The sequence below is a fragment of the Capricornis sumatraensis genome, chromosome 8 (assembly GCF_032405125.1).
Source record: "Capricornis sumatraensis isolate serow.1 chromosome 8, serow.2, whole genome shotgun sequence".
Taxonomy (NCBI): Eukaryota; Metazoa; Chordata; class Mammalia; order Artiodactyla; family Bovidae; genus Capricornis; species Capricornis sumatraensis.
In genome coordinates, this window is record NC_091076.1 from 71,976,578 (window position 1) to 72,001,545 (window position 24,968).

General features: G+C 38.3%; 1 protein-coding gene across 3 annotated transcripts in view; it reads left to right on the plus strand.

Annotated features, from left to right (window-relative positions):
- GOSR1 (golgi SNAP receptor complex member 1) overlaps nucleotides 1-24,672 on the plus strand; it is a 37,438-nt gene extending 12,766 nt beyond the window's left edge. For 2 of the 3 annotated variants that reach the window (XM_068976666.1, XM_068976667.1), the window contains exons 6-9: nucleotides 3,861-3,935; nucleotides 11,226-11,255; nucleotides 17,759-17,841; nucleotides 20,801-24,672. In XM_068976666.1, the coding sequence (XP_068832767.1) occupies nucleotides 3,861-3,935; nucleotides 11,226-11,255; nucleotides 17,759-17,841; nucleotides 20,801-20,925 (313 nt within the window). In that variant the 3' untranslated portion in view covers nucleotides 20,926-24,672. Of the gene's footprint in view, nucleotides 1-3,860; nucleotides 3,936-11,225; nucleotides 11,256-17,758; nucleotides 17,842-20,789 lie in introns of all 3 variants that reach the window. The other variant, XM_068976668.1, reaches the window with a different exon arrangement.
- Nucleotides 24,673-24,968: the final 296 nt, after the last annotated feature.

The following is a 24,968-nucleotide window of genomic DNA, read 5'->3' on the forward strand; positions in this document are numbered from 1 at the left end:
CTGCGTTTCCCCTCCTTATGACCCTTTCTGTCCCTCTACCCTCTCCCTTACCATAACAGTTACATACTTAAGTAGCTATTAGAGTAGCCTTTATTGCCCCAGAATCCGAAATCTGTTTTTTCCAGGTTTTATACAGACTCATAGCTTTACATCAAATTATTTAAGGACTCCTAGCATTTTTCTGCTGCTCTTAATCCATAATTTTTTGACTGTGTTCTTTTCCTCTCTCCCTTTACCTCACCTTTAATAATATAGCATTTTATACACAGTTTTGAAATTTTTTTTTTATAGCTGTTCTTGACTGACAAGGTCAAATCCATTGGGCATCTAATTAAAGCTGCAGTCTTTCCACTTTTAGGCCATCTGTTGAGACCTTTCCTTGTCTCACTTGTGATAGACTTACAGTATTTAGGTTTCATAAGTGTGATACGTATGATTCATGAACTGTGATGTGTACTACCATATTATGAACTGTAAATTTCATGTGTACTCTGACAAACATTATCTTGGAGTTCCTTTATTTTGTTGTAACAGTAAAACAGTTTTACAGCTCAAACCACTTAATATTCATTCTATTAAAAATTTTCGTCCAAAACTCTAAACCTAGGATTGTCCAGTCATCAGTTATGTTTTTATCTCCAGAAATTACCTTGGAAAATTAATTTTTATTGTTTGTCTCTGTTTTATCTGTTTTTCTTATATTTAGTCATATGTACTTTGTATAACATATAGGAGTAAAGAAAATGAAGCATTTTTGCTGTATTTGGAATTTTGTAATATTGTTAGTTCTCAGGCACATGTAGGCACGTGTCTAGTTTTTTGTAGTCTGTATACATATATATTTTAAAGAATGCATTGAGAACCAGTGTAACAGACAGCCTTTAATGTATAGTCGTTTAGCTACCACACAATTTGTGGGAATTGCTAGACTACATTCCAGTGTAATAACTTGTTTTCTTAAAGTTTATCATGAAAGAAACATGTTCATCCATTTGCTAAACTATTTCTTGATTACTGACTGTTAGACATTATGTCAGTTGTAGTAGCAGGTAGAAATGAAAAGATTAACTTGGCCCTTTAGATGCCGGAGGGGAGTAAGCACATATTCAAATTAGTGTAATATATGGCAAAATATAGTTAATGAGATAAAATATAGTAGTAATACACTCTGTGGATCACTATTAAAGAAAGTAATACACTGTGTGGATCATGACAAACTGAAAAATTCTTAAAGAGATGGGACTACCAGACCACGTAACCTGCCTCTTGAGAATTCTGTATGCAGGTCAAGAAGCAACAGTTAGAACTGGACATGGAACAACAGACTGGTTCCAAATAGGAAAAGGAGTGCGTCAAGGCTGTATATTGTCACCCTGCTTATTTAACTTATATGCAGAGTACATCATGAGAAACGCTGGGCTGGGGGAAGCACAAGCTGGAATCAAGAGTGCTGGGAGAAATATCAATAACCTCAGATATGCAGATGATATCACCCTTATGGCAGAAAACAAAAAGGAACTAAAGAGCCTCTTGATGAAAGTGAAAGAGGAGAGTGAAAAAGTTGGCTTAAAGCTCAGCATTCAAAAAACTAAGATTATGGCATCTGGTCCCATCACTTCATGGCAAATAGATGGGGAAACAGTGACGGACTTTATTTTTTGGGACTCCAAAATCACTGCAGATGGTGACTGCAGCCATGAAATTAAAAGATGCTTGCTCCTTGGAAGAAAACCTAGACAGCATATTAAAAAGCATAGACATTACTTTGCCAACAAAGATCCATCCAGTCTAAGCTATGGTTTTTCCAGTAGTCATGTATGGATGTGAGAGTTGGACTATAAAGAAAGCTGAGCACCGAAGAATTGATGCTTTTGAACTGTGGTGTTGGAGAAGACTTGAGAGTCCCTTGTATAGCAAGGAGATCCAACCAGTCCATCCTAAAGGAAATCGGTCCTGAATATTCATTGGAAGGACTGATGCTGAAGCTGAAACTCCAATACTTTGGCCACCTGATGCAAAGAACTGACTCATTGGAAAAGACCCTGATGTTGGGAAAGATTAAAGGCAGGAGGAGATGGGGATGACAGAGGAGGAGATGGTTGGATGGCATCACCGACTCAATGAACAGGAGTTTGAGTAAACTGCGAGAGTTGATGATGGACAGGGAGGCCTGGTGTGCTGCAGTCCATGGTGTTGCCACGAGTCAGATGTGAATTGAATGACTGAATTGAGTGACTGATAGTAGTAATAGCTGATATTTAAGATTTTTTTCTGCAATTACTGCTTTTTCATATATTATCTCTTTTTTTGGCTTCATATAATCTTTTGATATGGATATAAATTATTAGTCCCATTTTATAAAACTAGGTATTAGGAGTCTTGTTTGAGGTTAACTGGTTCATGGACTTCCCAGGTGGCTCAGTGGTAAAGGATCTGCCTGCCAATCAGTAGGCATGGTTTCAGTCCCATTCCTGGGTTGGGAAGATCCCCTGGAGAAGGAAATGGCAACCCACTCTAGTATTCTTGCCTGGGAAATCTCATGGACTGAGGAGCCTGGGTAGGCTCCTTGGGGTCACAAAAGAGTCGGACACGGCTGACCAACTAAACAACATTAGTCTTCCAAGTCCAGTGTGGTATTGGTTATATTGTGCAGCTTTCCCTGGTGTTTTCTTTCCTGCTGCGCTTTGCGCATTGGAACCTACTCTCAGGTAGTGTGGCTCCCTTTAATGGCATGACCCCTTTTGTCTCACTGCAGTATGTGTGCAGTTACTTGAATTTTTTTGTTGTGGTTCTTGATACTTAGTAAGTAAAGAACTGGAACATGAAATTGTTGGTAGTAATGATACAAAGCGTTTTCTTGTAAATTGTAATGAACTGAAACCAGGATAGAAATCCTGAAGTACTCCTCAGTTGGCTGACCCGTAGCTTCCTTTTAGGGAAACGTTCCATTTCAGTGGCTTCCGTACCTCATGTGCTGTGTTGTAATCAATCAGGAGTATTATTCCCACTTGGGGAAAATAAAGACGAGGAAATAAGAGACAGAAAAGAAAAGGCTCTAAAAGCCCCTCTTTTCTCATCTTTTACCTTATCCTCCCAAACCTCACTCTGCAAGATGGACGATACCAAGTTTCTTGAAGACACTGTGTTCTTCCACACCCCATGACACTGCACATGCAGTCCTTCCTTCCTGAAATAATCCTCCACTTTTTACAGCTGTAAATTGTCACTTGTTCTGTAGGGTATCCTTTATGGATTTTCCCTGTTTAAAAAGGTTTTTGTATTTCTCACAAGCTCTCTAATCTACCTTCTGCCCTATAGTAATGACTACTCTCTTCTTTTGTATATAAATATTAAAGTAATAGTTCCTATTACACTGAATTAAAATTAAATAATTTATGTACCTGTCTAAACTGTGAACAACTCATGGCTAAGTAGCATGTTTTACTGTTAGAATGTGTGGTACCTGACAGATGTTGAATAAATATTTGCTGAGTTAATGAATAAACGAATGAATGTATATTCTCTTTTCATGTACTTTAGTGAGTTGGACTTTTTGGCAACTGATACAAAATACACATTTTTAGAAATTATCAAATGTATATATAAAATTTAAAAAAGGAAAAGTAAGATTTTTGTCTAAGAATGTTGGATTATTTCAGTGAAAAATAAATTCTTAAGCTAGAAAGCCATGCATATTTATCTATCATAGATGCCATTTTTAAAAGGAGATAAGAAGGATTATATATTTTAGTTGTATATGGAAAAGCTCAATTTGTCCACTTTGGATATTACTGGAGTAATCATTTAATCCTTTTTTATAGTGTCTGCCAACAAACATTCTAAAATTTTCTTTCTTCTAGGTCATATAAAAGTGGGTCTGGAGTAAACAACAGAAGAACTGAACTGTTTTTGAAAGAACATGACCACCTTCGAAAGTAGGTATTATTGAATAAATGCATACTATGTGGTACATACATATTAATTTATTTACATATATAGCAAATATTTTGTGCTGTTTATTATACCAAATGCTTTACCAGTGCTAATTCATTTAATTCTTCTAATGAAAGAATTACAACTTTTCTGACCATAATTAGGAAAGATAGGATGCTATCAAATATATACACAAAAGTCTGCATTCACATTACTTATTTGTTAATGTAATTTGTAATGTATTAGTAACTGTGAAGTGAAGTCGCTCAGTCGTGTCTGACTCTTTGCGACCCCATAGACTCTAGCCTACCATAGACTCTAGCCTATAAGCTTCTCCATCCATGGGATTTTCCAGGTAAGAGTACCAGAATGGGTTGCCATTTCCTTCTCCAGGGGATCTTCCCAACCCAGGGATCGAACCAGGGTCTCCCGCATTGCAGGCAGACGCTTTACCCTCTGAGCCACCAGGGAAGCTGTAATATGTCTTATTACCTTAATGTTTGTTTTCTTTAGCAAGTCTATTGCCCTAATACTTTGCCTTCTACTGTAGGTTAATAATATATAGATACTGACTTATATTTGAATGGCCTGATACTGCTTAAATATGTCAAGAAGCTTTATAAAGGGTAATTAGCCATACATCAAATTCAAAGAATATATCTTTTCTAAACTTAAAATACCTAAAAACTTGGATGAACTGTATGTGTGTGTATATATATGTATATACACACACATACACATATATATATAAATGTATATATATATTTTAAAATAAGCCACCATACTCTATTCCTGCTTCATCTAGTTTTCTTCTCAAATATACTGGTTTCTTTAATTATTTTCTTTGTATTTTGTTATAGAACTTAAGGATCAGAAAATTACTTAAACTCTGAATTTGGCCTCTAAACACTTGAATAGCTAATAACCATGATAGTTAAATGATATGAATTATGCTTTTGTTGCTGAATGTCGTAAATTAGTCATGTCCATACGAGCTTAATGTACTGTTCAATTTACTTTTCTTTGAAGATCACCACTTTAAATATGAGCTGTTGAAATCAGAACATGGAAAGATCAAGACCGTTTTAGTAGAACTCTAGCTACTTGTAGTGTCAGAAAGTTTTTAGTGTTTTTTTCTTAGTATGTTAAATATTATTGATTGGCACAAGGGGGCAGTCTTTCCTAGAGTAGCTTATAGTTATTTATAGCTTTGGTAGTTCTTTTTGTATCTGATAAAGACCACCAAAAAAAAATTTTGCATTATATCTGAAAATATATTAATATATTCTTTGGGTACAAAGTAAGGAATAGGATACTCAAGTAGCACAAAAATAAAGATGAGCTTACATTAACATTTTTATATTCATCAACCCCAAAAGAAGTTAAACAGAAATGCAGTTGTTTACGGATGATTAGATGCTGAAAAGAGTTTATCAGTTATGTAAATTAATATTCTTTATTTCAGAACATGTCATAAATTTTATATGAAATTTTTTACTTTTGCGTTCATTAGTAATTCAAAGAAAACCCTTCCCACTGTCCATTTTACAGGGGGAAAAATACATTAATTTAGGGTCACACAGCTTAAATGATGTGTTTAGGGTTATAAAAAATAGCAGTAAGATTGGCTATCAAAAGGTATTTTCCATTTTTGTTTCTCGGGTGATTTTATGTAGGATATGTGAAGTGAAGTCTCAGTCGTGTCTGACTCTTTATGACCCCATGGACTGTAGCCTACCAGGCTCCTCAGTCCGTGGGATTTTCCAGGCAAGAGTACTGGAGTGGGTTGCCATTTCCTTCTCCAGAGGATCTTCCCCACCCAGGGATTGAACCTGGGTCTCCTTCAGTATAGGCAGACATTTTACCATCTGAGCCACCAGGGAAGTTGTATGTGGGATATACTTTACATATATTCCCTTCAGCATTTTTGTGAGAAAGTTTGTACGTGCTCATTCTATAAAGAAAGAAACTGAAGCAGGACGAAGTTGAGTGCAATATGAGCTGATGAACTTGAGGGGAGTTGTTAAGTTACATAATAGATTATTTTGTATTGGTATACAAGGTTTTTCTAGACATTTCAGAAACATTATAAAATGCTTCCTTAATATTTCATATTCTTTATGACTCAGGTAGGTTTTTATGAGTTCAATCCTTTTCATTTATCGAAAGAACAACAAATGGAAACTGTGATTCCTCACATTTTCTCTTAGTCTTTCTGTTTCTGCTGTAAACAAATTTGTTGATATTAAAAAAAAAATTTTTTTTACACCAAAATATTTTTTAAAATACTTTGATGGGGAAAAAGAAGCAAAAACTGTCTCCCCATTAAACTTGACTTCCTGTGTATATTGTGTAATGAAGACAGTGTGGTATTAGTGGAAGAACAGACAGATCAGTGGAACAGAAGAGAAAGTCCAGAAACACACACAAGTATAGTCAAATAATCTTCGACAGAAGAGTAGAGGCAGTTCTATGGAGAAGAGATGGTCCTTTGAATACGTGGTGTGGGAACAACCGGACATCAACATGCGAAAAAATGAATATAGACGCTGACCTTGTACCTTTTCCCAGAATAACTCAGAACAGATCATAGATCTAAATATAAAGTACAAAACTACTAGAAGTTTTACAACACAGGAGAAATTCTAGGTAACACTGGGTTTAGCAATGTGTTTTTTGATGCAATGCCAAAAACATCATGAACGAAAATGTTAAGATTGAATTCATTAAAATGAAAAACCTCTGCTCTTCCAAAGACACTGTCAAGATGATAAAGTGGACTAGAAAAACATACTTGTAAAACATATCTGATAAAGGACTGTTATCCACAATACACAAAGAACTCTTAAAACTCAACAGTTTCAGTTCAGTTCAGTCGCTCAGTCATGTCCGACTCTTTGCCACCCCGTGGACTATAGCACGCCAGGTCTTGCTGTCCATCACCAACTCCCGGAGTTTACTCAAACTCCTCTCCATTGAGTCGGTGATACCATCCAACCATCTCATCCTCTGTGGTCCCCTTCTCCTCCTGCTTTCAATCTTTCCCAACATCAGGGTCTTTCCCAGTGAGTCAGTTCTTCGCATCAGGAGGCCGAAGTATTGGAGTTTCAGCTTCAGCATCAGTCCTTCCAATGAATATTCAGGACCGATTTCCTTTAGGATGGACTGGTTGGATCTCCTTGCAGTCCAAGGGACTCTCAAGAGTCTTCTCCAACACCACAGTTCAAAAGCATCAATTCTTAGGTGCTCAGCTTTGTTAATAGTCCAGCTCTTACATCCATACATGACTACTGGAAAAACCATAGTTCTGACTACATGGACCTTTGTTGGCAAAGTAATGTCTATGCTTTTTATTATACTGTCTAGGTTGGTCACAACTTTTCTTCCAAGGAGCAAGCATCTTTTAATTTCATGGCTGCAGTCACCATCTGCAGTGATTTTGGAGTCCCAAAAAATAAAGTCGGTCACTGTTTCCCCATCTATTTGCCATGAAGTGATGGGACTGGATGCCATGATCTTAGTTTTCTGAATGTTGAGTTTTAAGCCAACTTTTTCACTCTCCTCTTTCACTTTCATCAAGAGGCTCTTTAGTTCCTCTTTACTTTCTGCCATAAGGGTGGTGTCATCTGCATATCTGAGGTTATTGATATTTCTCCTGGCAATCTTGATTCCAGCTTGTGCTTCCTCCAGCCCAGCGTTTCTCATGATGTACTCTGCATATAAGTTAAATAAGCAGGGTGACAGTATACAGCCTTGACGTACTCCTTTCCCAATTTGGAACCAGTCTGTTATTCCATGTCCAGTTCTAACTGTTGTTTCTTGACCTGCATACAGGTTTCTCAGGAGGCAGGTTACATGGTCTGATAGTTCCATCTCTTTCAGAATTTTCCAGAGTTTGTGGTGATCCACACAATCAAAGGCTTTGGCATAGTCAGTAAAGAAGAAATAGATGTTTCTCTGGAACTCTCTTGCTTTTTCAGTGATCCAACAGATGTTGGCAATTTGATCTCTGGTTCCTCTGCCTTTTTTAAATACAGCTTGAACATCTGGAAGTTCACAGATCACATACTGTTGAAGCCTAGCTTGGAGAATTTTGAGTATTACTTTGCTAGCGTGTGAGGTGGGTGCAATTGTGTGGTGGTTTGAGCATTCTTTGGCATTGCCTTTCTTTGGGATTGGAATGAAAACTTACCTTTTCCAGCTCTGTGGCCACTGCTGAGTTTTCCAAATTTACTGGCATATTGAATGCAGCACTTTCACAGCATCGTCTTTTAGAATTTGAAATAGCTCAACTGGAATTCCATCACCTCCACTAGCTCTGTTCATAGTGATGCTTTCTAAGGCCTGCCTGACTTCACATTCCAGGATGTCTGGCCCTAGGTGAGTGTGAGTGATCATACCATTGTGATTATCTGGGTCGTGAAGATCTTTTTTGTACAGTTCTTCTGTGTATTCTTGCCACCTCTTCTTAATATCTTCTGCTTCTGTTAGGTCCATACCATTTCTGTCCTTTATTGAGCCCATCTTTGCATGAAATGTTCCCTTGGTATCTAATTTCCTTGAAGAGATCTCTAGTCTTTCCCATTCTATCGTTTTCCTCTATTTCTTTGTAGTGATCACTGAGAAAGGCTTTCTTATCTCTCCTTGCTATTCTTTGGAACTCTGCATTCAAATGGATATATCTTTCCTCTTCTTTGCTTTTCGCTTCTCTTCTTTTCACAGCTATTTGTAAAGCCTCAGGCAGCCATTTTGCTTTTTTGCATTTCTTTGTCTTGGGGATGGTCTTGATTCCTGTCTCCTGTACAATGTCATGAACTTCCGTCCATAGTTCATCAGGCATTCTATCAGATCTAGTCCCTTGAATCTATTTCTCACTTCCACAGTATAGTCATAAGGGATTTGATTTAGGTCATACCTGAATGGTCTAGTGGTTTTCCCTGCTTTCTTCAATTTAAGTCTGAATTTGGCAATAAGGAGTTCATGATCTGAGCCACAGCCAGCTCCCGGTCTTGTTTTTGCTGACTAAATATACAGCATCTCTATCTTTGGTTGCAAAGAATATAATCAGTCTGATTTTGGTGTTCACCATCTGGTGATGTCCATGTGTAGAGTCTTCTCTTGTGTTGTTAGAAGAGGGTGTTTGCTGTGACCAGTGCGTTCTCTTGGCAGAACTCTATTAGCCTTTGCCCTGCTTCATTCTGTACTCCAAGGCCAAATTTGCCTGTTACTCCATGTATTTCTTGACTTCCTGCTTTTACATTCCAGTCCCCTGCATCTTTTCGGGGTGTTAGTTCTAGAAGGTCTTGTAGATCTTCATAGAACCATTCAACTTTAGCTTCTTCAGCGTTACTGGTCGGGGCATAGACTTGGATTACCATGATATTGAATGGTTTGCCTTGGAAATGAACAGAGATCATTCTGTCGTTTTGAGATTGCATCCAAGTACTACATCTTGGACTCTTCTGTTGACTGTGATGCCTACTCTATTTCTTCCAATTCTTGCCCACAGTAGTAAATATAATGGTCATCTTAGTTAAATTCACCCATTCCAGTCCATCTTAGTTCATTGATTCCTAGAATGTTGATGTTCTAGGTAGTTTCATGTGATCATAAAACAAAATTTCTGTGCTAAATAAACCATGAAAAATGCAAGTAAAGGTATTCCTGGGACTTCCCTAACTGTCCAGTGGTTGAGAGTCTGCTTTCCAATACAGGGGATGCAGGTTCGATCTCCTGTGGGGAACTAAGATCCCCCACACTGCATAGAGTGACAAAAAAAAGAAAGAAAGGAAGACAAAAACAAAAAAAAGATGTTCCTTGGGCTACCCAGTCAAGAAACAAATGTGCCATAATATCAGCGTTAATGGAAGGGTGGTTGCAAATGATTTGTACGTTCATCTTTGTTTTTTCAGTATTTTGCAGATGTTATCTGTAATATAAAACTCTGTTAGCACTTAGCTTTTTGTGTCCTACTGCAGCTTAATAGTATTGTTCACATGTCTTAGAAGATATTAAGACATAGGGTCCCTCTGGTTAACTGTAAGTAGGTGGAAGACTGAAATCACCACAGTGCTTGATGTAAATTATCTCATTGGCTGGTGACAACTTCATCAGATTTTTTTTTACAGTTTACAAAGGGATCAGTTTTTCAGTTTTATTTATTACATACTTGTTTGTTTCTTGCTTGCTTACTCATTTACTTCCTTATTCTTTTATTCACCTCCTCTTTTAAAAGATTCTTGTTAGTTATTAACCGAAATGGTTTTGCCAGGTTCTTATGTTTTGTTAAACTGCTTTAAAATATGTGCTTGAAATTCGTATCATTTGCAGTTTGTATATTGAGGGAAATGAATTACCTTTTAAGCAGAATTAATATCTAAGTGTTGCTTTAGTGATTCCTTGGTAGAGTAATTGATGATGAAATTTAGCTCATTGTTTTCAGCTAGTTTAAATTGGTTTCTTGAAAGAAACAGAAACTTGTTGCTTAATCACAGACAATAGGTGCCTCTTTGGAATACCTCTGGGCTGTTACGAAGTGTTTGTTTATGAAGGATGATTCCACTTGATTATATATTATGTATCCCCAAAGGAGAGTAATTTTAAATTGTTTTTACTAGATTGTGCTGTCTTTATGGCAAATGGTGGATACATATGTCTGCGAGTTTGTTTTTATTTCTTTCCGCTATAAAGCTGCCCTTTTACCAAGCTGTGCATTCCTCCCTAAAATGGATTTTTTGGAGGTGTCTTTCTTTCCAGTATTTGATGCGTAAGTGGAAATGTTTCACCGATCAACAGTGCGTTGGTATCTTTATTCAGATTCTTGAATTCTAAAGTGTGGCAAGCTGAGATTTGATTTTGTTTTTCAAAACAGGAAGAAATTTTAAGATGTAAATAATTACTGCTTATAGGCATTGAAACTATATTGCCTATCCTGTCTCAACAATTTGGCTGTAATTCTGAAGTTTTGGATAGACAGTGGTGACAACTTGGAGCTAACTAGATTAAAGAAGTAGTTTTATTTTTTTGTGCTCTCCTTAAAACTGTTCTGACTTTAATCATTAAGTATCTCTGTGGAAGAAATAGATTTAAGCCAACAAATTAAGATGAAAACTATATATGTGGGTTAACTAATTTCAGAGTCCAGAATTTTCTGTAGCTGCTTTCAAAAGTCTGGGTGTTTTTCACATAAATGACTGGAAAAATAATCTATCTGTAAAATATAGAAAAATTAAGTACAAGTTTTAAATGTGCTTTTAATAATTCCAGAATTTGAATTTTCTTTTTATTTGCAGCTCAGACCGTCTAATAGAAGAGACAATAAGGTAGGAAAAATGGGGTTTTTTTGTTTGTTTGTTTGCACATTAATAAACAGATGAAGTTAATCCTATAACTAGAGTTAAAATCAGTTAATCTTCCTTAAAGATGGGAATTTTATTACATGGTAATGTATTTTTACTATGACTTCCCCTTATAAGATACTTGAAGCCTAAAACATTTGTTTTGAAACTATTGGCATTAGGGTGTTTTACCTAGGTTAATTTTCCTAGTGAGTTCATTCTCAACATTTTCAGCCTCTGTCTTTTTATTCTCACTTTTTAATGGAAAACAGGCATGAACATGTGATTTGTTAAGTGTCTTATATGTAACATTTATGTAGACTTGGTTTCTATCATAGCAGTTATAGGAAGTCTGCAGTAATTAGTATTATCTGTAATAACAGTGAAGTAACTTCTTGTTTAAGGTAAGGAAAATTTGTTTCCCTTAACTGCCTAGTTAACTGCCTAATTCTCTAGGTTTGATAAATTTTTAAATACCTATTTTAAAACAGTAAAAAACAAATTAACTAGTAATTGTCTCAACTCTTCAAAATTAAGCATTGTCTAAAGCACTTTTTCAGGAAAGGTAGCATGAAATACATGGAAACAACAAGCATTTGTATTCTTATCATAGACTTTGGTATTGTGTTCAGGCCTTCCCAGGTGGTGAAGATCCTGCCTGCCAATGCAGGAGACGTAAGAGATGTGGTTTCGATCCCTGGGTTGGGAAAATCCCCTGGAGGAGGGCATGGCAGCCCACTCCAATTTTCTTGCTGGAGAATCCCATGAACAGAGAGGAGCTTGGAGGGCTGCAATCCATAGGGTTGCAAAGAGTTGGACCTGACTGAAGCAACTTAGCATGCATTGTATTCAAGGGTTGTACATGCTATATGTTGTTTAATCTCCTCAGTAACTAATGAAAGTGAAGATGAAGTCGCTCAGTTCTTTGTGACCCCACGGACTGTAGCCTACCAGGCTCCTCCGTCCATGGGATTTTCCAGGCAAGAGTGCTGGAGTAGATTGCCATTTCCTTCTCTAGGAGATCTTCCTGACCCAGGAATCGAACCCGGGTCTCCTGCATTGCAGGCAGACGCTTTACCGTCTGAGCCGCCAGGGAAGCCCAGTAATTCATGAGATAGGTACTAATCACCAGATACTATCTTCAAAACAAAAGAGAAGTTAAGGTAAGTAATTTGCCCATAATCACATTACTAACAAATAGTGTTGAGGATTCAGATCCTCAAACCTGAGTCTCTAACTCTAGAGCAAGAGCTCTGTCTAAACCACTACTATATTTCCTGCCTTATTAAAGAGGATGAGCTTTGGAGTATGATTTGCTTTGAAACCTGACTGTGCTACTTAATTAGATCTCTGTTCTTGAACAAGTTTCTTGAAATCTTCACGTTCTTATGTATTTAAATGAATTGATGATAATACCTACCCTAAAAGATTGTTGTGAAGATTAAAGATAATATAAGTAAAATCCTTGAATCGAGAAGATCCCCTGGCTACCACTAAGTTAATTTAAATGGCAGCTCTATTATTAATATTTTTTAACTGTTTATTTTGATATTTCAGGTTTCAGAAAAGTTCCAGTGATACTAAAAGTTTCCACATACCTTTTACCTTAGATTCCCCAAATGTTATCATTTTGCCCCATTTGCTTTTTCACTTTTTTCTGAACTACTTGTAAATAAGTTCCAGGCATGATGCCTCTTTACCTCTGAATATTTCAGTTTCAGTGTTCATATCCTGAAATTTTTATGTTGAAATGAGCTCATGGATTCTTACTGTATTCAGTGGATTATAGTATGTTCCTATAATTGAAAATCATAAATTATAATTTTATAATAAGATGAATTTATCATATCTTGGAATTTTGTTTGAATTTCATGCAGAGTCTTCCAACTCTCCACAGTTTTCACAAAATTGCTTGTTGACTGAAGTATCTCCCTTGTGGCTCCTTGCTTTCATCAGTGCATAAAGTTGGGTCACATTTTATCAGGGATTCTTTTCTTAAAGTTTCCCCATAATTCTACCTATAAAGTTTTACCTTTTCCTTTTGGAGCTATATTTTAAAAACAATATACACAACTGAATATAAATTGGCATCAATTTGTTGAAAAGACCTAATATTTATAAGTTTATTCTTAAGCTTTAAATGTATAATTAATATTATCTATTGTTGAAAAAATGGCTTCCCAGGTGTCTCATTGGTAAAGAATCCACCTGCCAAGCAGGAGATGTGGGTTGGATCCTTGAGTCTGGAAGATCCCCTGGAGAAGGAAATGGCAACCCACTCCAGTATTCTTGCCAGGAAAATCCCATGGACAGAGGAGCCTGGTGGGCTACAATCCATGGGGTCGCAAAAGAGTCGGATACAACTGGACGCCTAAACAACAATTGTTTAAAAAAAAGAAGTCCGAGTTTAGTTCACAGGATAGGTGAGAATATTGAAGTTCCAGTAAACATCAATGATTTACCATTTTAAAAGCATTACGTATTATTTGGAATTTGTTTTGTCCCTGCATATTTGACCCTTGAAATAACAACAGCCTAGATTTCACTCCACTTGACTCCAGATGATGGAATGAGATAGGAAAGGATATCTAGATATACTTTGTGTGCTACTGGAAATCATGCATATTCAACAAGATAATAACATAATGTATGATGATAATATCTGTTCTCCAAGGAATACAAAGTGCTTTGCGGGAATTATTTTTTAATTTTCTCTACTTCTGAGTCAGAGTGCATAGGAGATAGTGATAGTCCCAGTTTAAGAAAACAGAGGGATATATGATTCAAAGATTGTTGCTCACCCCAGGTTTGAATTGTTACCTTTTTCAAGGCTATAGTACCTATTTAAAAATATCTGGTAAAGTAAATTTACTATAAAACAACTACATTTTCAGTTCAGTTCAGTTCAGTTGTGTCCGACTCTGCGACCCCATGAATTGCAGCACGCCAGGCCTCCCTGTCCATCACCAACTCCTGGAGTTCACTCAAACTCACGTCCTTCAAGTCGGTGATGCCATCCAGCCATCTCATCCTCTGTCATCCCCTTCTCCTCCTGCCCCCAATCCCTCCCAGCATCAGGGTCTTTTCCAAAGAGTCAACTCTTCACATGAGGTGGCCAAAGTACTGGAGTTTCAGCTTTAGCATCATTCCTTCCAAAGAACACCCAGGGCTGTTCTCCTTCAGAATGGACTGGTTGGATCTCCTTGCAGTCCAAGGGACTCTCAAGAGTCTTCTCCAACACCACAGTTCAAAAGCATCAATTCTTCAGCACTCAGCTTTCTTCACAGTCCAACTCTCACATCCATACATGACCACTGGAAAAACCATAGTCTTGACTAGACGGACCTTTGTTGGCAAAGTAATGTCTCTGCTTTTCAATATACTGTCTAGGTTGATCATAACTTTCCTTCCAAGGAGTCAGCGTCTTTTAATTTCATGGCTGCAATCACCATCTGCAGTGATTTTGGAGCCCCCCAAAATAAAGTCTGACACTGTTTCCCCATCTATTTGCCATGAAGTGATGGGACCAGATGCCATGATCTTCGTTTTCTGAATGTTGAGCTTTAAGCCAACTTTTTCACTCTCCTCTTTCACTTTCATCAAGAGGCTTTTTAGTTTCTCTTCACTTTCTGCCATAAAGGTGGTGTCATCTGCATATCTGAGGTTATTGATATTTCTCCTGGCAATCTTGATTCCAGCTTGTGCTTTTTCCAGCCCAGTGTTTCTCATGATGTACTCTGCATATAAGTTAAATAAGCAGGGTGACAATATATACAGCCTTGACATACTCCTTTTCCTATTTGGAACCAGTCTGTTGTTCCATGTCCAGTTCTAACTGTTGCTTGTGCTTTAGACCTGGTGCATTCACTGTCCGGGTCCTGGGATATCTTTTTACCATTATCCTACCAATGACCTCCTTAAATGAAATCACTTATTTCCAGGATTTACTGTCTTCTACTTTCTTAGTTTATCCTCTCATTATGTTTGACCATGTTCTTTAGTAGCTTCCTCAGAAAGAATAAGAAGTAAATTTTATGGACTTTACACATCTCAAAAAAGTTTCTATTCTACTCATATTCTTTTTTTTTCCAATTTTATTTATTTTATTTTTGGCTGCACTAGGCCTTTGTTGCTTTGCATGGGCTTTCTTTAGTTGTGGTGGACTAATGCTGCTCTTCATTGCAGTGCGTGGGCTTCTCATTGTGGTAGGTTCTCTTGTTGTAGAGGACAGCCTCTAGGCACACAGGCTCAGTAGTTGCAGCTAGCAAGCCCTAGAGCATGGACTCAGTGGTTGTGGCGCGTGAGCTTAGTTGCTCCACATGTGGAATCCTTCTGGACTAGGGATCAAACCCATGTCTCCTGCATTGGCAGGCGGACTCCCATCCCCCAGGCCCCAGGGAAGTCCCTATTCTACCCATATTCTTGATTCATTGTTTAGCTAAAAATCAGAATTGTAGGTTGAAAATAATTTTCGCATTTTTTAAGGCATTGTTTCCAGTACTGCTCTTTAAGTCCAGTCCCAATTAAAATTTTCTGTCCTTCGTAAATGATGGGCTTCCCTTGTGGCTCAGCTGGTAAAGAATCCACCTGCAATTCGGGAGACCTGGGCTCAATCCCTGGGTTGGGAAAATCCCCTGGAGAAGGGAAAGGCTACCCACTCCAGTATTCTGGCCTGGAAAATTCCATGGACGGTATGAGTTCATGGGGTCACCAAGAGTCAGACATGACTGAGCAACTTTCACTTTCACTTTTTGTAAATGATGTTTTTTCCCTCTGGAATCTTTTAGAATCATCCCTTTTCCCCTGTGTTTTTGTTTGTGTTTAATCTCACCATGATGAGGTTGACATGCATCATTTTTAGTCTGTTTGATGGGCTCTTACAATTTGAAAACTTATCTTTAGATCTGAGAAATTTTCTTACATTTATCATTTTCTTCCCTCCTCCTTCTTGATCTTCTTTTAAAAAATGTATGCAATTTATATTTGTCAGATATACCTAAATAAAGCAGGGAAGAAAAAGAATTCACCTAAAATACAACTACAACATTGGTTAATAATTTAGTGTGCTTCCATATTTTTCTCTCTGTAGCTCTTCATATCTGTATAAAATGATTTTTAAAATATTAATATATTCATTTAAAAAGGCAGGTACATGTATAGTCATGCGTTTAGAAAAAGTGGAATGATATTAACCTTAGCAGGTTAGTTTGTGCCATCACCTAACTTATCCATGACTTAAAGCAGTAAGTTGTGACAGGGTCATATGGGTAAGTGTTAACCCATAAAAAGGGAAGGGGGTTTGCTTGTAGAATGCTAGTTATAGACACTGCAGTGGGGTTCCTCTTCTTGACTAAGGATAAGAACTAGGAGGTCGAAATATATGATGGTCTAGGGAGCTGCCCTACTGTAGCCAGTTACTGAACGGTGGAACAACAACATGCATTTTTCCTGGTTCCTTTTATCTTTCAGCTTATATTTTTTTGAAGTGTAGTTCCTGTTGTTCAATTGCTAAGTCTTGTCTGACTCTTCATGACCCCATGGACTGCAGCATGCCAGGCCTCCTTGTCCCTCACTATCTCCTGGAGTTTGCCCAAATTCATCCATTGCATCAGTGATGCCGTCCAACCATCTCATCCTCTGTCAACCTCTTCTCCTTTTGCCTTGAAGCTTTCCCGGCATTGGGGTCTTTTCCAGTGAGTTGGCTTCTCACATCAGGTGGCCAAAGTATTAGAGTTTCATTTGTCCTTCCAATTAATATTCAGGGTTGATTTCCTTTAGGATTAACTGGATTGATGTTCTTGCAGTTCACTAGACTTTTAAGAGTCTTCTCCAGCACACTTCGAAAACATCAGTTCTTTGGCACTTAGCCTTCTTTATGGTCCATCTCTCAAATCCATACATGGCTACTGCAAAACCATAGCTTTCACTGTATGGACCTTTGTCGGCAAAGTGATATCTCTGCTTTTTAATACACTGTCTAGTTGGTTCTCAAATAGAATTTTGGAATATAATCTTTTCATAAATTAAGGGCTGGTTGTATATAAATATTTTGTGATATATTACACATTTGGTTCTATTTTTATAATTGTAGTTCCCTACTTCCCTCTCAAAGAGTTTTTCCTGATTAAGGATATTTTGGTAGCTGGCCCCTTTTAAAACCATTTTAAGAAGCTTTTGTAATGTATGATTTGTCAGTTGTGTTATTTCCTTTGTTACTTTGAATTAAAAAAAAAAAAAAAAACAGGAAATGGTCCACTGCCTTGTCCAAAACAATATCAGAAGATAGCATTGGGGATAAAGTGATCATTCAGAGAAAGAACAGTGGGAAGACGACTTGGGAATTCTTTTCATGTTCCTTCCCAGGTGCTTTTCAAAGCTGGTGTCGTTCACCTTCACCATAGTTTTCTGTTCATGTTTATGAGTACGATGAATCCATGCACGATTGTCTTAAATGTCAATTGATGAGCTTCTCTTTTTCTCCCTTGCAGCATTGCTATGGCAACAAAAGAAAATATGACTTCACAGAGAGGAATGTTGAAATCAATTCAGAGTAAAATGAACACTTTGGCTAGTATCCTTTTTGACGGTTTGCAGTCTGTTTTTAGGGGAGAAAATCTCTGTGTGCTTCACCACTCTCTCCCTCCCCTGGGCAGATTGCCGTCAGTAGTGACAGTAGAGGTCATGTGTAATTCTGTATTGTGAATATGCCCTGCACTTGTACTTTGTGAAAGTTCATACTGTTTGGTGCCATTTCTAAAAGATAGCACACCAGAAGTTTCATACTAGTAGATCTCAAAAAAAAATGATAATTTCCAAGTTATTCACAAAACTATTTTGCATCTTAATAGCTCTTGAATCCACGTTAGAAGTCTACAGTGTACACTGTTTTTACACAGAGGTCATAAATTTTGTGCTTTTTCTTCTTTCTTTTTTCTTTTTGGAGAATAAGTCAGTGGCATATGCTTAGAAAGGGAAGGAAGTAGCCATACATGTAAGTGCTGATCACTGCTGATTACCATATTTTCATTTTGCACAAGCTGAACTCTAGTATAGATTTGCTGCTTGTTTGTTGTGACCTCTACCTTTTCTAGTTCTTCAGTTTCCCAGTTTAAATTAGTACTACTCATACTCTGAGAAATCCAGCAGGGAAACTGCTAAGACCAAAAACATTCTGTTTCCTTTGAGGAATCAGGCCTTTTAGAGAAAAAAAGTTTCCTTCCCCAATTACTAATAGGGAAAGGACCTGTAATTTCAAAAGTTGAGTATCTTCTGATCCTAGATGATTTGAGGTCACTTCTAGTGTGATCCCTTATTTGCCTAAGGAAAAGAATATCCTGAAGTGTGTTGATATTTTCCAGTTTTTGGTGAGTTTTGTTCTTGCTTTGTGCTTCCTTGGTGGCTCAAACAGTAAAGTGTCTGCCTACAATGTGGGAGACTGGGTTCGATCCCTGGGTTGGAAAGATTCCTCTGGAGAAGGAAATGGCAACCCATTCCAGTACTCTTGCCTGGAAAATCCCATGGATGGAGGAGTGTGGTAGGCTACAGTCCATGGGGTCACAAAGAGTCGGACACGACTGAGTGACTTCACTCGTCACCCTAAGTATAAAACCATACATCTAAAATCATTTGTTTTATATAGGGCTTTGCTGCTGCTGCTGCTAAGTCGCTTCAGTCGTGTCTGACTCTGTGCAACCCCATATACAGCAGCCCACCAGGCTCTGCCATCCCTGGGATTCTCCAGGCAAGAATACTGGAGTGGGTTGCCATTTCCTTCTCCAATGCATGAAAGAGAAAAGTGAAAGTGAAGTTGCTCAGTCGTGTCCGACTCTTAGCGACCCCATGGACTGCAGCCCACCAGGCTCCTCCATCCATGGATTTTCCAGGCAAGAGTACTGGAGTGGGGTGCCATTGCCTTCTCTGACAGGGCTTTTCAGTTAGTAGAGTACTCTGATATACATTATCTCATTTTATCAGTATGATAAATTAGAATCATTTCCAAAAATACGTTTTAAAAAAATCAAATAAAATGGGTTTGATTAGTTAGGACTCTATAGAAAGATAATAATAGAAACCTAATTTACACTGACCTAATGAGGAAAAGGAGGGAATTAACTTGTTCATATGTCTGTAAAATTCAGGAGTAGAATTTGGCTTAATGGATGGCTTGGATGCAGAGGCTCAGATTTTATTATCAAGAATCTGCCTTTCTGTTCTTTGTTCCCCTCCTCCATCTCTCATTTCTGTTTACTTATGTGATGGCCTTATTCTCAGACACATTTTCTCCTCGTGCTGATAGAGATGGCTACCAGGGTCACCTCCTGCCAGATCAAAAATTATGAAATTTCTAACAGCTCTGGCACATGTCCAAAGAGGACTGTGGTTGCCCTCACTTGAGTCACTGCCTAACCCAGCCACTGGCCAAGGGGAGGGACTATTCTCTCCTGCCAAGCCTGAGTGGGTATGTACACCTGATGGCAGAAGGCAGCAGCAGCCCCACCCAGTTACATGAACTGAACTAGATTATTGGAGAAGGAGCAGGGAGATTCCCCTAAAAGAAAAACTAGGTAGAAATGTGTTCACTACAGACAGCGTTTCCTAATGTCAAAAGTTTTCTTATTTCCTCTAAGCGCAGTGTTGACCCTTCTTGTACCAAGCCAGAAAAGATTAAGCATCTGCTTTCTATAAGATTTGTACCTGACACCGTGTAAGTTTTTGTAGTCAGAAACCGCTGCTGGCAATGCAAACCAGTATAGGACGCACAGGCATGTGCTTTGATGACATCATACTACCAACTAAGATACGAAGATATTTTACGGTACCAAGTACAGTACAGTTGTGACTGCTGGGAAACTCCTGAAACTTTCCTCTTTGCTTCCATTGTGTTCCCCACAAAGGGCAGTCAGAGCAGTTTAACCCACCTTCCAACCCTATTCCTGCCCACTCCTGCTAAGTGAATTTAAAATTTTTAAATAATTAACCAGTGTTCGATTATACAAACCCTTAGAGTTTGTTCCCACCAATTGTCTGAATCCAGGGGGGCTTATCACCCTGTGGGGAGATCGTGTACTCCTCAAAACCCTCCTGGAAGAACTTCCCAGTCTCCTGAGGAAAGGGATTTAAGAGAGAGAGAGAGGAAGAGAAGGGAATGCAGGGTGGTGGTGGCGGCTGGCTGTGCCTCTGCCTGCCTGCCCTGCAGGGCTCCTTCATTCCTGGCCACACTGGCTCCACCCAGACAGTCTTCCCTTGGCACATGGCAGCAGCCATCTCTGCTGCCTCCTCCTGTCTCTCAGTGTTTTCCTTTCTGTTGTTCTTACCCGTGTGCTGCAGTGTACCACGGGACCCGGATTTGCTTGGGACTCTGAGCAGTAAGGCATTGGTGTTTGCTGCAGCTTCCTCAGTGTGATTTTCTTCCCCTCTGTTTCTTCTCATCATTTGTCTTTCTGGACTCCACTGATCTCTGTTTTTTGTGATTCCTGTGACTTTTCAAAGAGGCTTCTTCCACATATGACCTTAATAAAGATTTCCCAAAGATCGTTTTCCTGCTGTGAATAGCCTCATCCAGCGAATCAACCTTAGGAAGCGGCGTGACTCCCTCATCCTGGGTGGTGTTATTGGCGTCTGTACCATCCTGTTGCTGCTGTATGCATTCCATTGATGGGACATCTCCAGGGACTCTTGACAGCCGCCACTTTCACACCCTGATCCAGAAGAAGAAAAATAGGAAGAAGTTGACTGATCTGCTAATTAGCCTGACCAGCAGGATTCATTCAAAACTGAAAGTGATGGACTCTGATGTGGTCAGGTTGAGTGGAAGTCACAAGTTTTCTGTGCTATCTTTTCTAACACACATTTCCCTCTGTTTTCAGTTTCTAAAAAAAAAAAAAGATGTTTTGTCTCCCCAAGAGGTAAGTAAACCCATCAGAAACAGAATTTCCATGCTTCAATGATAGTGTTGAAGGCTGATGACAAGCCAGGTCATGAGGCTGGACTCTTCAAAAAACCAGGCTTCTGTATATCCAAAGACCGCTTTCCTTTCAGCCACCAGATGGAGTTGTGAATAAAAATAGCTTTTTCCTTTTATTTTACACTCATGATGAGAAATTCCAAGTCATTTCTTGATAATCTGTGCTATAAATTTCTACTCTTTGTCCCCAACTTTTTTGGTGTTCAAGGAAAATGGCAATTTTCAAAGAATCTTTGAAATTTTCACAGGCCATCTTCAGCACAGTTGAGGTTATCTGAAACAGAAGACAAGCACTGCAAAAAAAGACTTTATCTTGTTTTTTAATCATGCCCACACTCGGGTTAACTGTATTCCTGGAAAAACCATCAAGAATGATAGGCTTTTTTTTTGGTCAGTCGTTTTTTACTTTTTGTTAGTTTCTTCTATTGAGGAATATCTATTACTACAAGAAAAGAAAATTCCAGTTCTACCACGACAAAAAGCCAGTAAGTATCTGTCAGTGCCCCTAACTTTCCCTCCTCATGTCGTGATTAACACTGACAACCAAGTGAGGAAAATGCTTGATTTTCACTGAGGTCTCTTCAACAAGCTACATGTAAAAAGACAGTGAAGGGCCACCATCCAGATGATTCCATTTGTAAATGTTCCACATGTAGGAGCAAAAGTTTAAGGACCCCTGTCTTATGTTCCAGGAATTCTGTGTTCTGTGAAAACCTATTCATTCCAAATCTGTTAAGCTTTTCCAAACATATGGAGAATGAGGGGCTTTACTACTGAAGGAGAAAATACCAGAATCTGTCTCTGTCTGCACTATCAGAATCTGTCTTCTGTTACCACCGTGGACAGTGACAAAAATCTTAAACCACCCACCAGAATTCCAAGTTTAACCATTTCCCAGTTTCTATAAATGTTACGACTTTTCTAACTGAACGACCACAGTTAGGTCGAAGACTTCCAACATCTGCTCTCCTTACAAGAAAGAAAGCTACTCTTCACCTCTGAAATGTACTGTGGTATTTATAGTATTGGCTTAAGACCATGCCACAGGAAATAAAAGGATATTAACATACAGTTCTTCACTCCATCACAATGTGTTCATGGTGACATTCAGATGAACTTGATGACAGGCTGATGGGTAGGCTAACCTCTGGTTGGGTACAGAAACAGAGGTTTTTCATTCTGGCATTAGAGTTTCATTATGTTCTGGGTATGAAGAGCAATTGATATATTTTTTTTTTAACTATGGGGTTTATTTTTCTAAATATGGGTTGATCAGTCAGTTGATTGGGGATGCCCTTTAAAGAAGATTTAAGTTTTCCCACTGTGAACCTTGAAAGATCAGAGATGTAAGTTCATTTATTAAATTCTCTTCTGGGAGAACAAAACTTCTCTCCCCTGACTCTCTATTTATCTTTGATTTTTCAAAGGGTCTTGATCGATGGTTGTGCCTCAGCTAGGATTTGTGGGACTTTGGTTGCTATATAGTCAGCATTTATAAAATCTGAAGTATCGTAAATAAAGTTATTTATTTAATTATACTACCAGTGTTTTTTACTGGTCTGATTATTTGGTGTGTTCATGAAGGCTGATGGTGGCCTGAGAGTAAAACTAGGACCCCCGCTAATCTAGCTTGCTGCAGCTGAGCAAACACTTTTGATAGCTGGTAAGCCTTTCCATTAGGGTTATGCGTAAATGAAGTAATAGAATTATGTTGATTATTTTCTTTATGAAAATAAACATGTTCTTCTAAGGAAGTTGAAAAAGTGTGGTATAGATGTTGGTGTCAGACAGATCTGACTAACCTCCCCATGGTGTAACCCATAGTGAGGTGACCCAGGGCCAAACGTAGGGCTCGTTTCTCCTTTACGGTTCCGTCCTTTGTGGAAGGAAGCCCTGGAGCAAGGACAGACGTGTGCCATTGACCAGTAGAGGCTCACTTTGGATCCCATGGTAGCTGACGTGAACTCTTCAATTTCATGCCATTTAGCCTTTTTTCTTTTTGTTTTAACAGCTTACTTTTCTCAACTTTTTGCTGTCGTTATAAACCAGTTACTAGGCTCAGGGGCCAACAGTAATTTGCTTATTGGAGCCAGGTGCAAGGAGTTTTCTATTCCTTGTGCCAAATGTTGCCTGCTACAGGAAGTTACTCTCTCTCAGTCATGTCTTATATAAGCCATGTCTTTTAGGGATCTTACATCCCTCAGAACTTTCCATTTCACTTGAAATGAGAAACCATGGCAACAAAAAGGGCAGGAGATTCCAAAAGGTATACTTCTCTGAGAGTTTGCTTTACTGTGTGCCAGTAACTTTAGTTTAAAATGGTTAATGAATCTATTACTCAAGTTCAAGCCCAGATATTCAAGTACTTTAGTTGATCTGTCCTGGGTATTTCTATATTATTGTTAACTATTAACGATACTGAGGGAGTCCCTGTAACAGGCAGCATTGCTCACCCGTATTTTTCTAACGTTAGGAAAGGGCTTTTCTTCTCCATTCTCCCCTTCTCCTGCTTACCAAGATTTTCTAAAGAATGTCTTTTTACAGCTTGCCCCGTACTCCTATCCGACACGGGAGTATGATCCTGAGAGTGGAGATGGTTAATGAGAGAGAGGAGTCAGCATGAAGGCCCTCTTGGTACCTGGAACCAAATAATACTGACTTTAGTTCTTTCCTGTTGGATGCTGAATAGAAAAATGTATTTATTGAGCTTTTTGATGCAATGACTTTTGGCCTCTCTGGAACTGAGGCTCCTTGGACTTGCATTCCCACCATGAATTTTTCTGTTCCATTGTTAATGATCTCAACCTGATGAAAAGGACTTTAAAGAACTGGACTAGCCTTTTTGGTTTTCTAATACCTCATGTTTGATCACTAGCCAGATATGATTTCTTGGAAACTGACTGCATTTTCTAACTTGCAATATGAAGCTATTGAGGGTGAATGGCCATGTCTAGTGTTACACTGAATTTTGTGGCAAATGTAAAGAGGAAATGGATTCTACTGGGAATTAAAATGATTGTGTTCCATTCTTCTTTGGGGGTAGGAGTTGTTTAGCCTGGTCTCCAAAAAGATACAGCTTTCCATCATGATCTTTATAAACTAATATCACTCCTTTATGAACCTGCATACCCCTAAGTTTTATAGGACAAAAGAAAATGAGGAGACAGTGACTCTAAGGATGTTACTGGATAAGAAGCTGAGACAGCTGAGCCGTGTCCTGAGGCATCTTTCTTATTTTCTTCGTGTCTACTGCAAAGTGTCACTTTCATATCAAAGTGTTTGCATCTATTCCTATCCTATTAGCTCTTAGAGAGGAAGAGAAATCAATTCCAATCACACTTTACCATGATGGAAGATGTTTCCTCATGAAAAAAATGCCAATACAGATTTTTAAAAATCTATTACAAATGCACTTTTAAATTTTTTGCTTTTAAAATGGCTTCTTGGAACCAGGTTTATCGTATTTGTACTTCATTTTTGTTCTCATCGAAATGTGCATTTTCTGACTGTATAGAAGAAGCTTTGTTATGTAATTTAATAATAAATTAGAAATCTGAATAGTGTGTCTGTGGTTCTTTGTATCAAAACAGTACCATTGAGGCAGTTTGGGAGAGTGATTATAACATCTTCGGTGTTAATAAGTATTTCTCACAGCATTCCGAAACCCAAGGTGAAATAAAATGGACACTGGAGCTACCAAACTATCATTCAAAAACGTCATAGGAACATTCCAC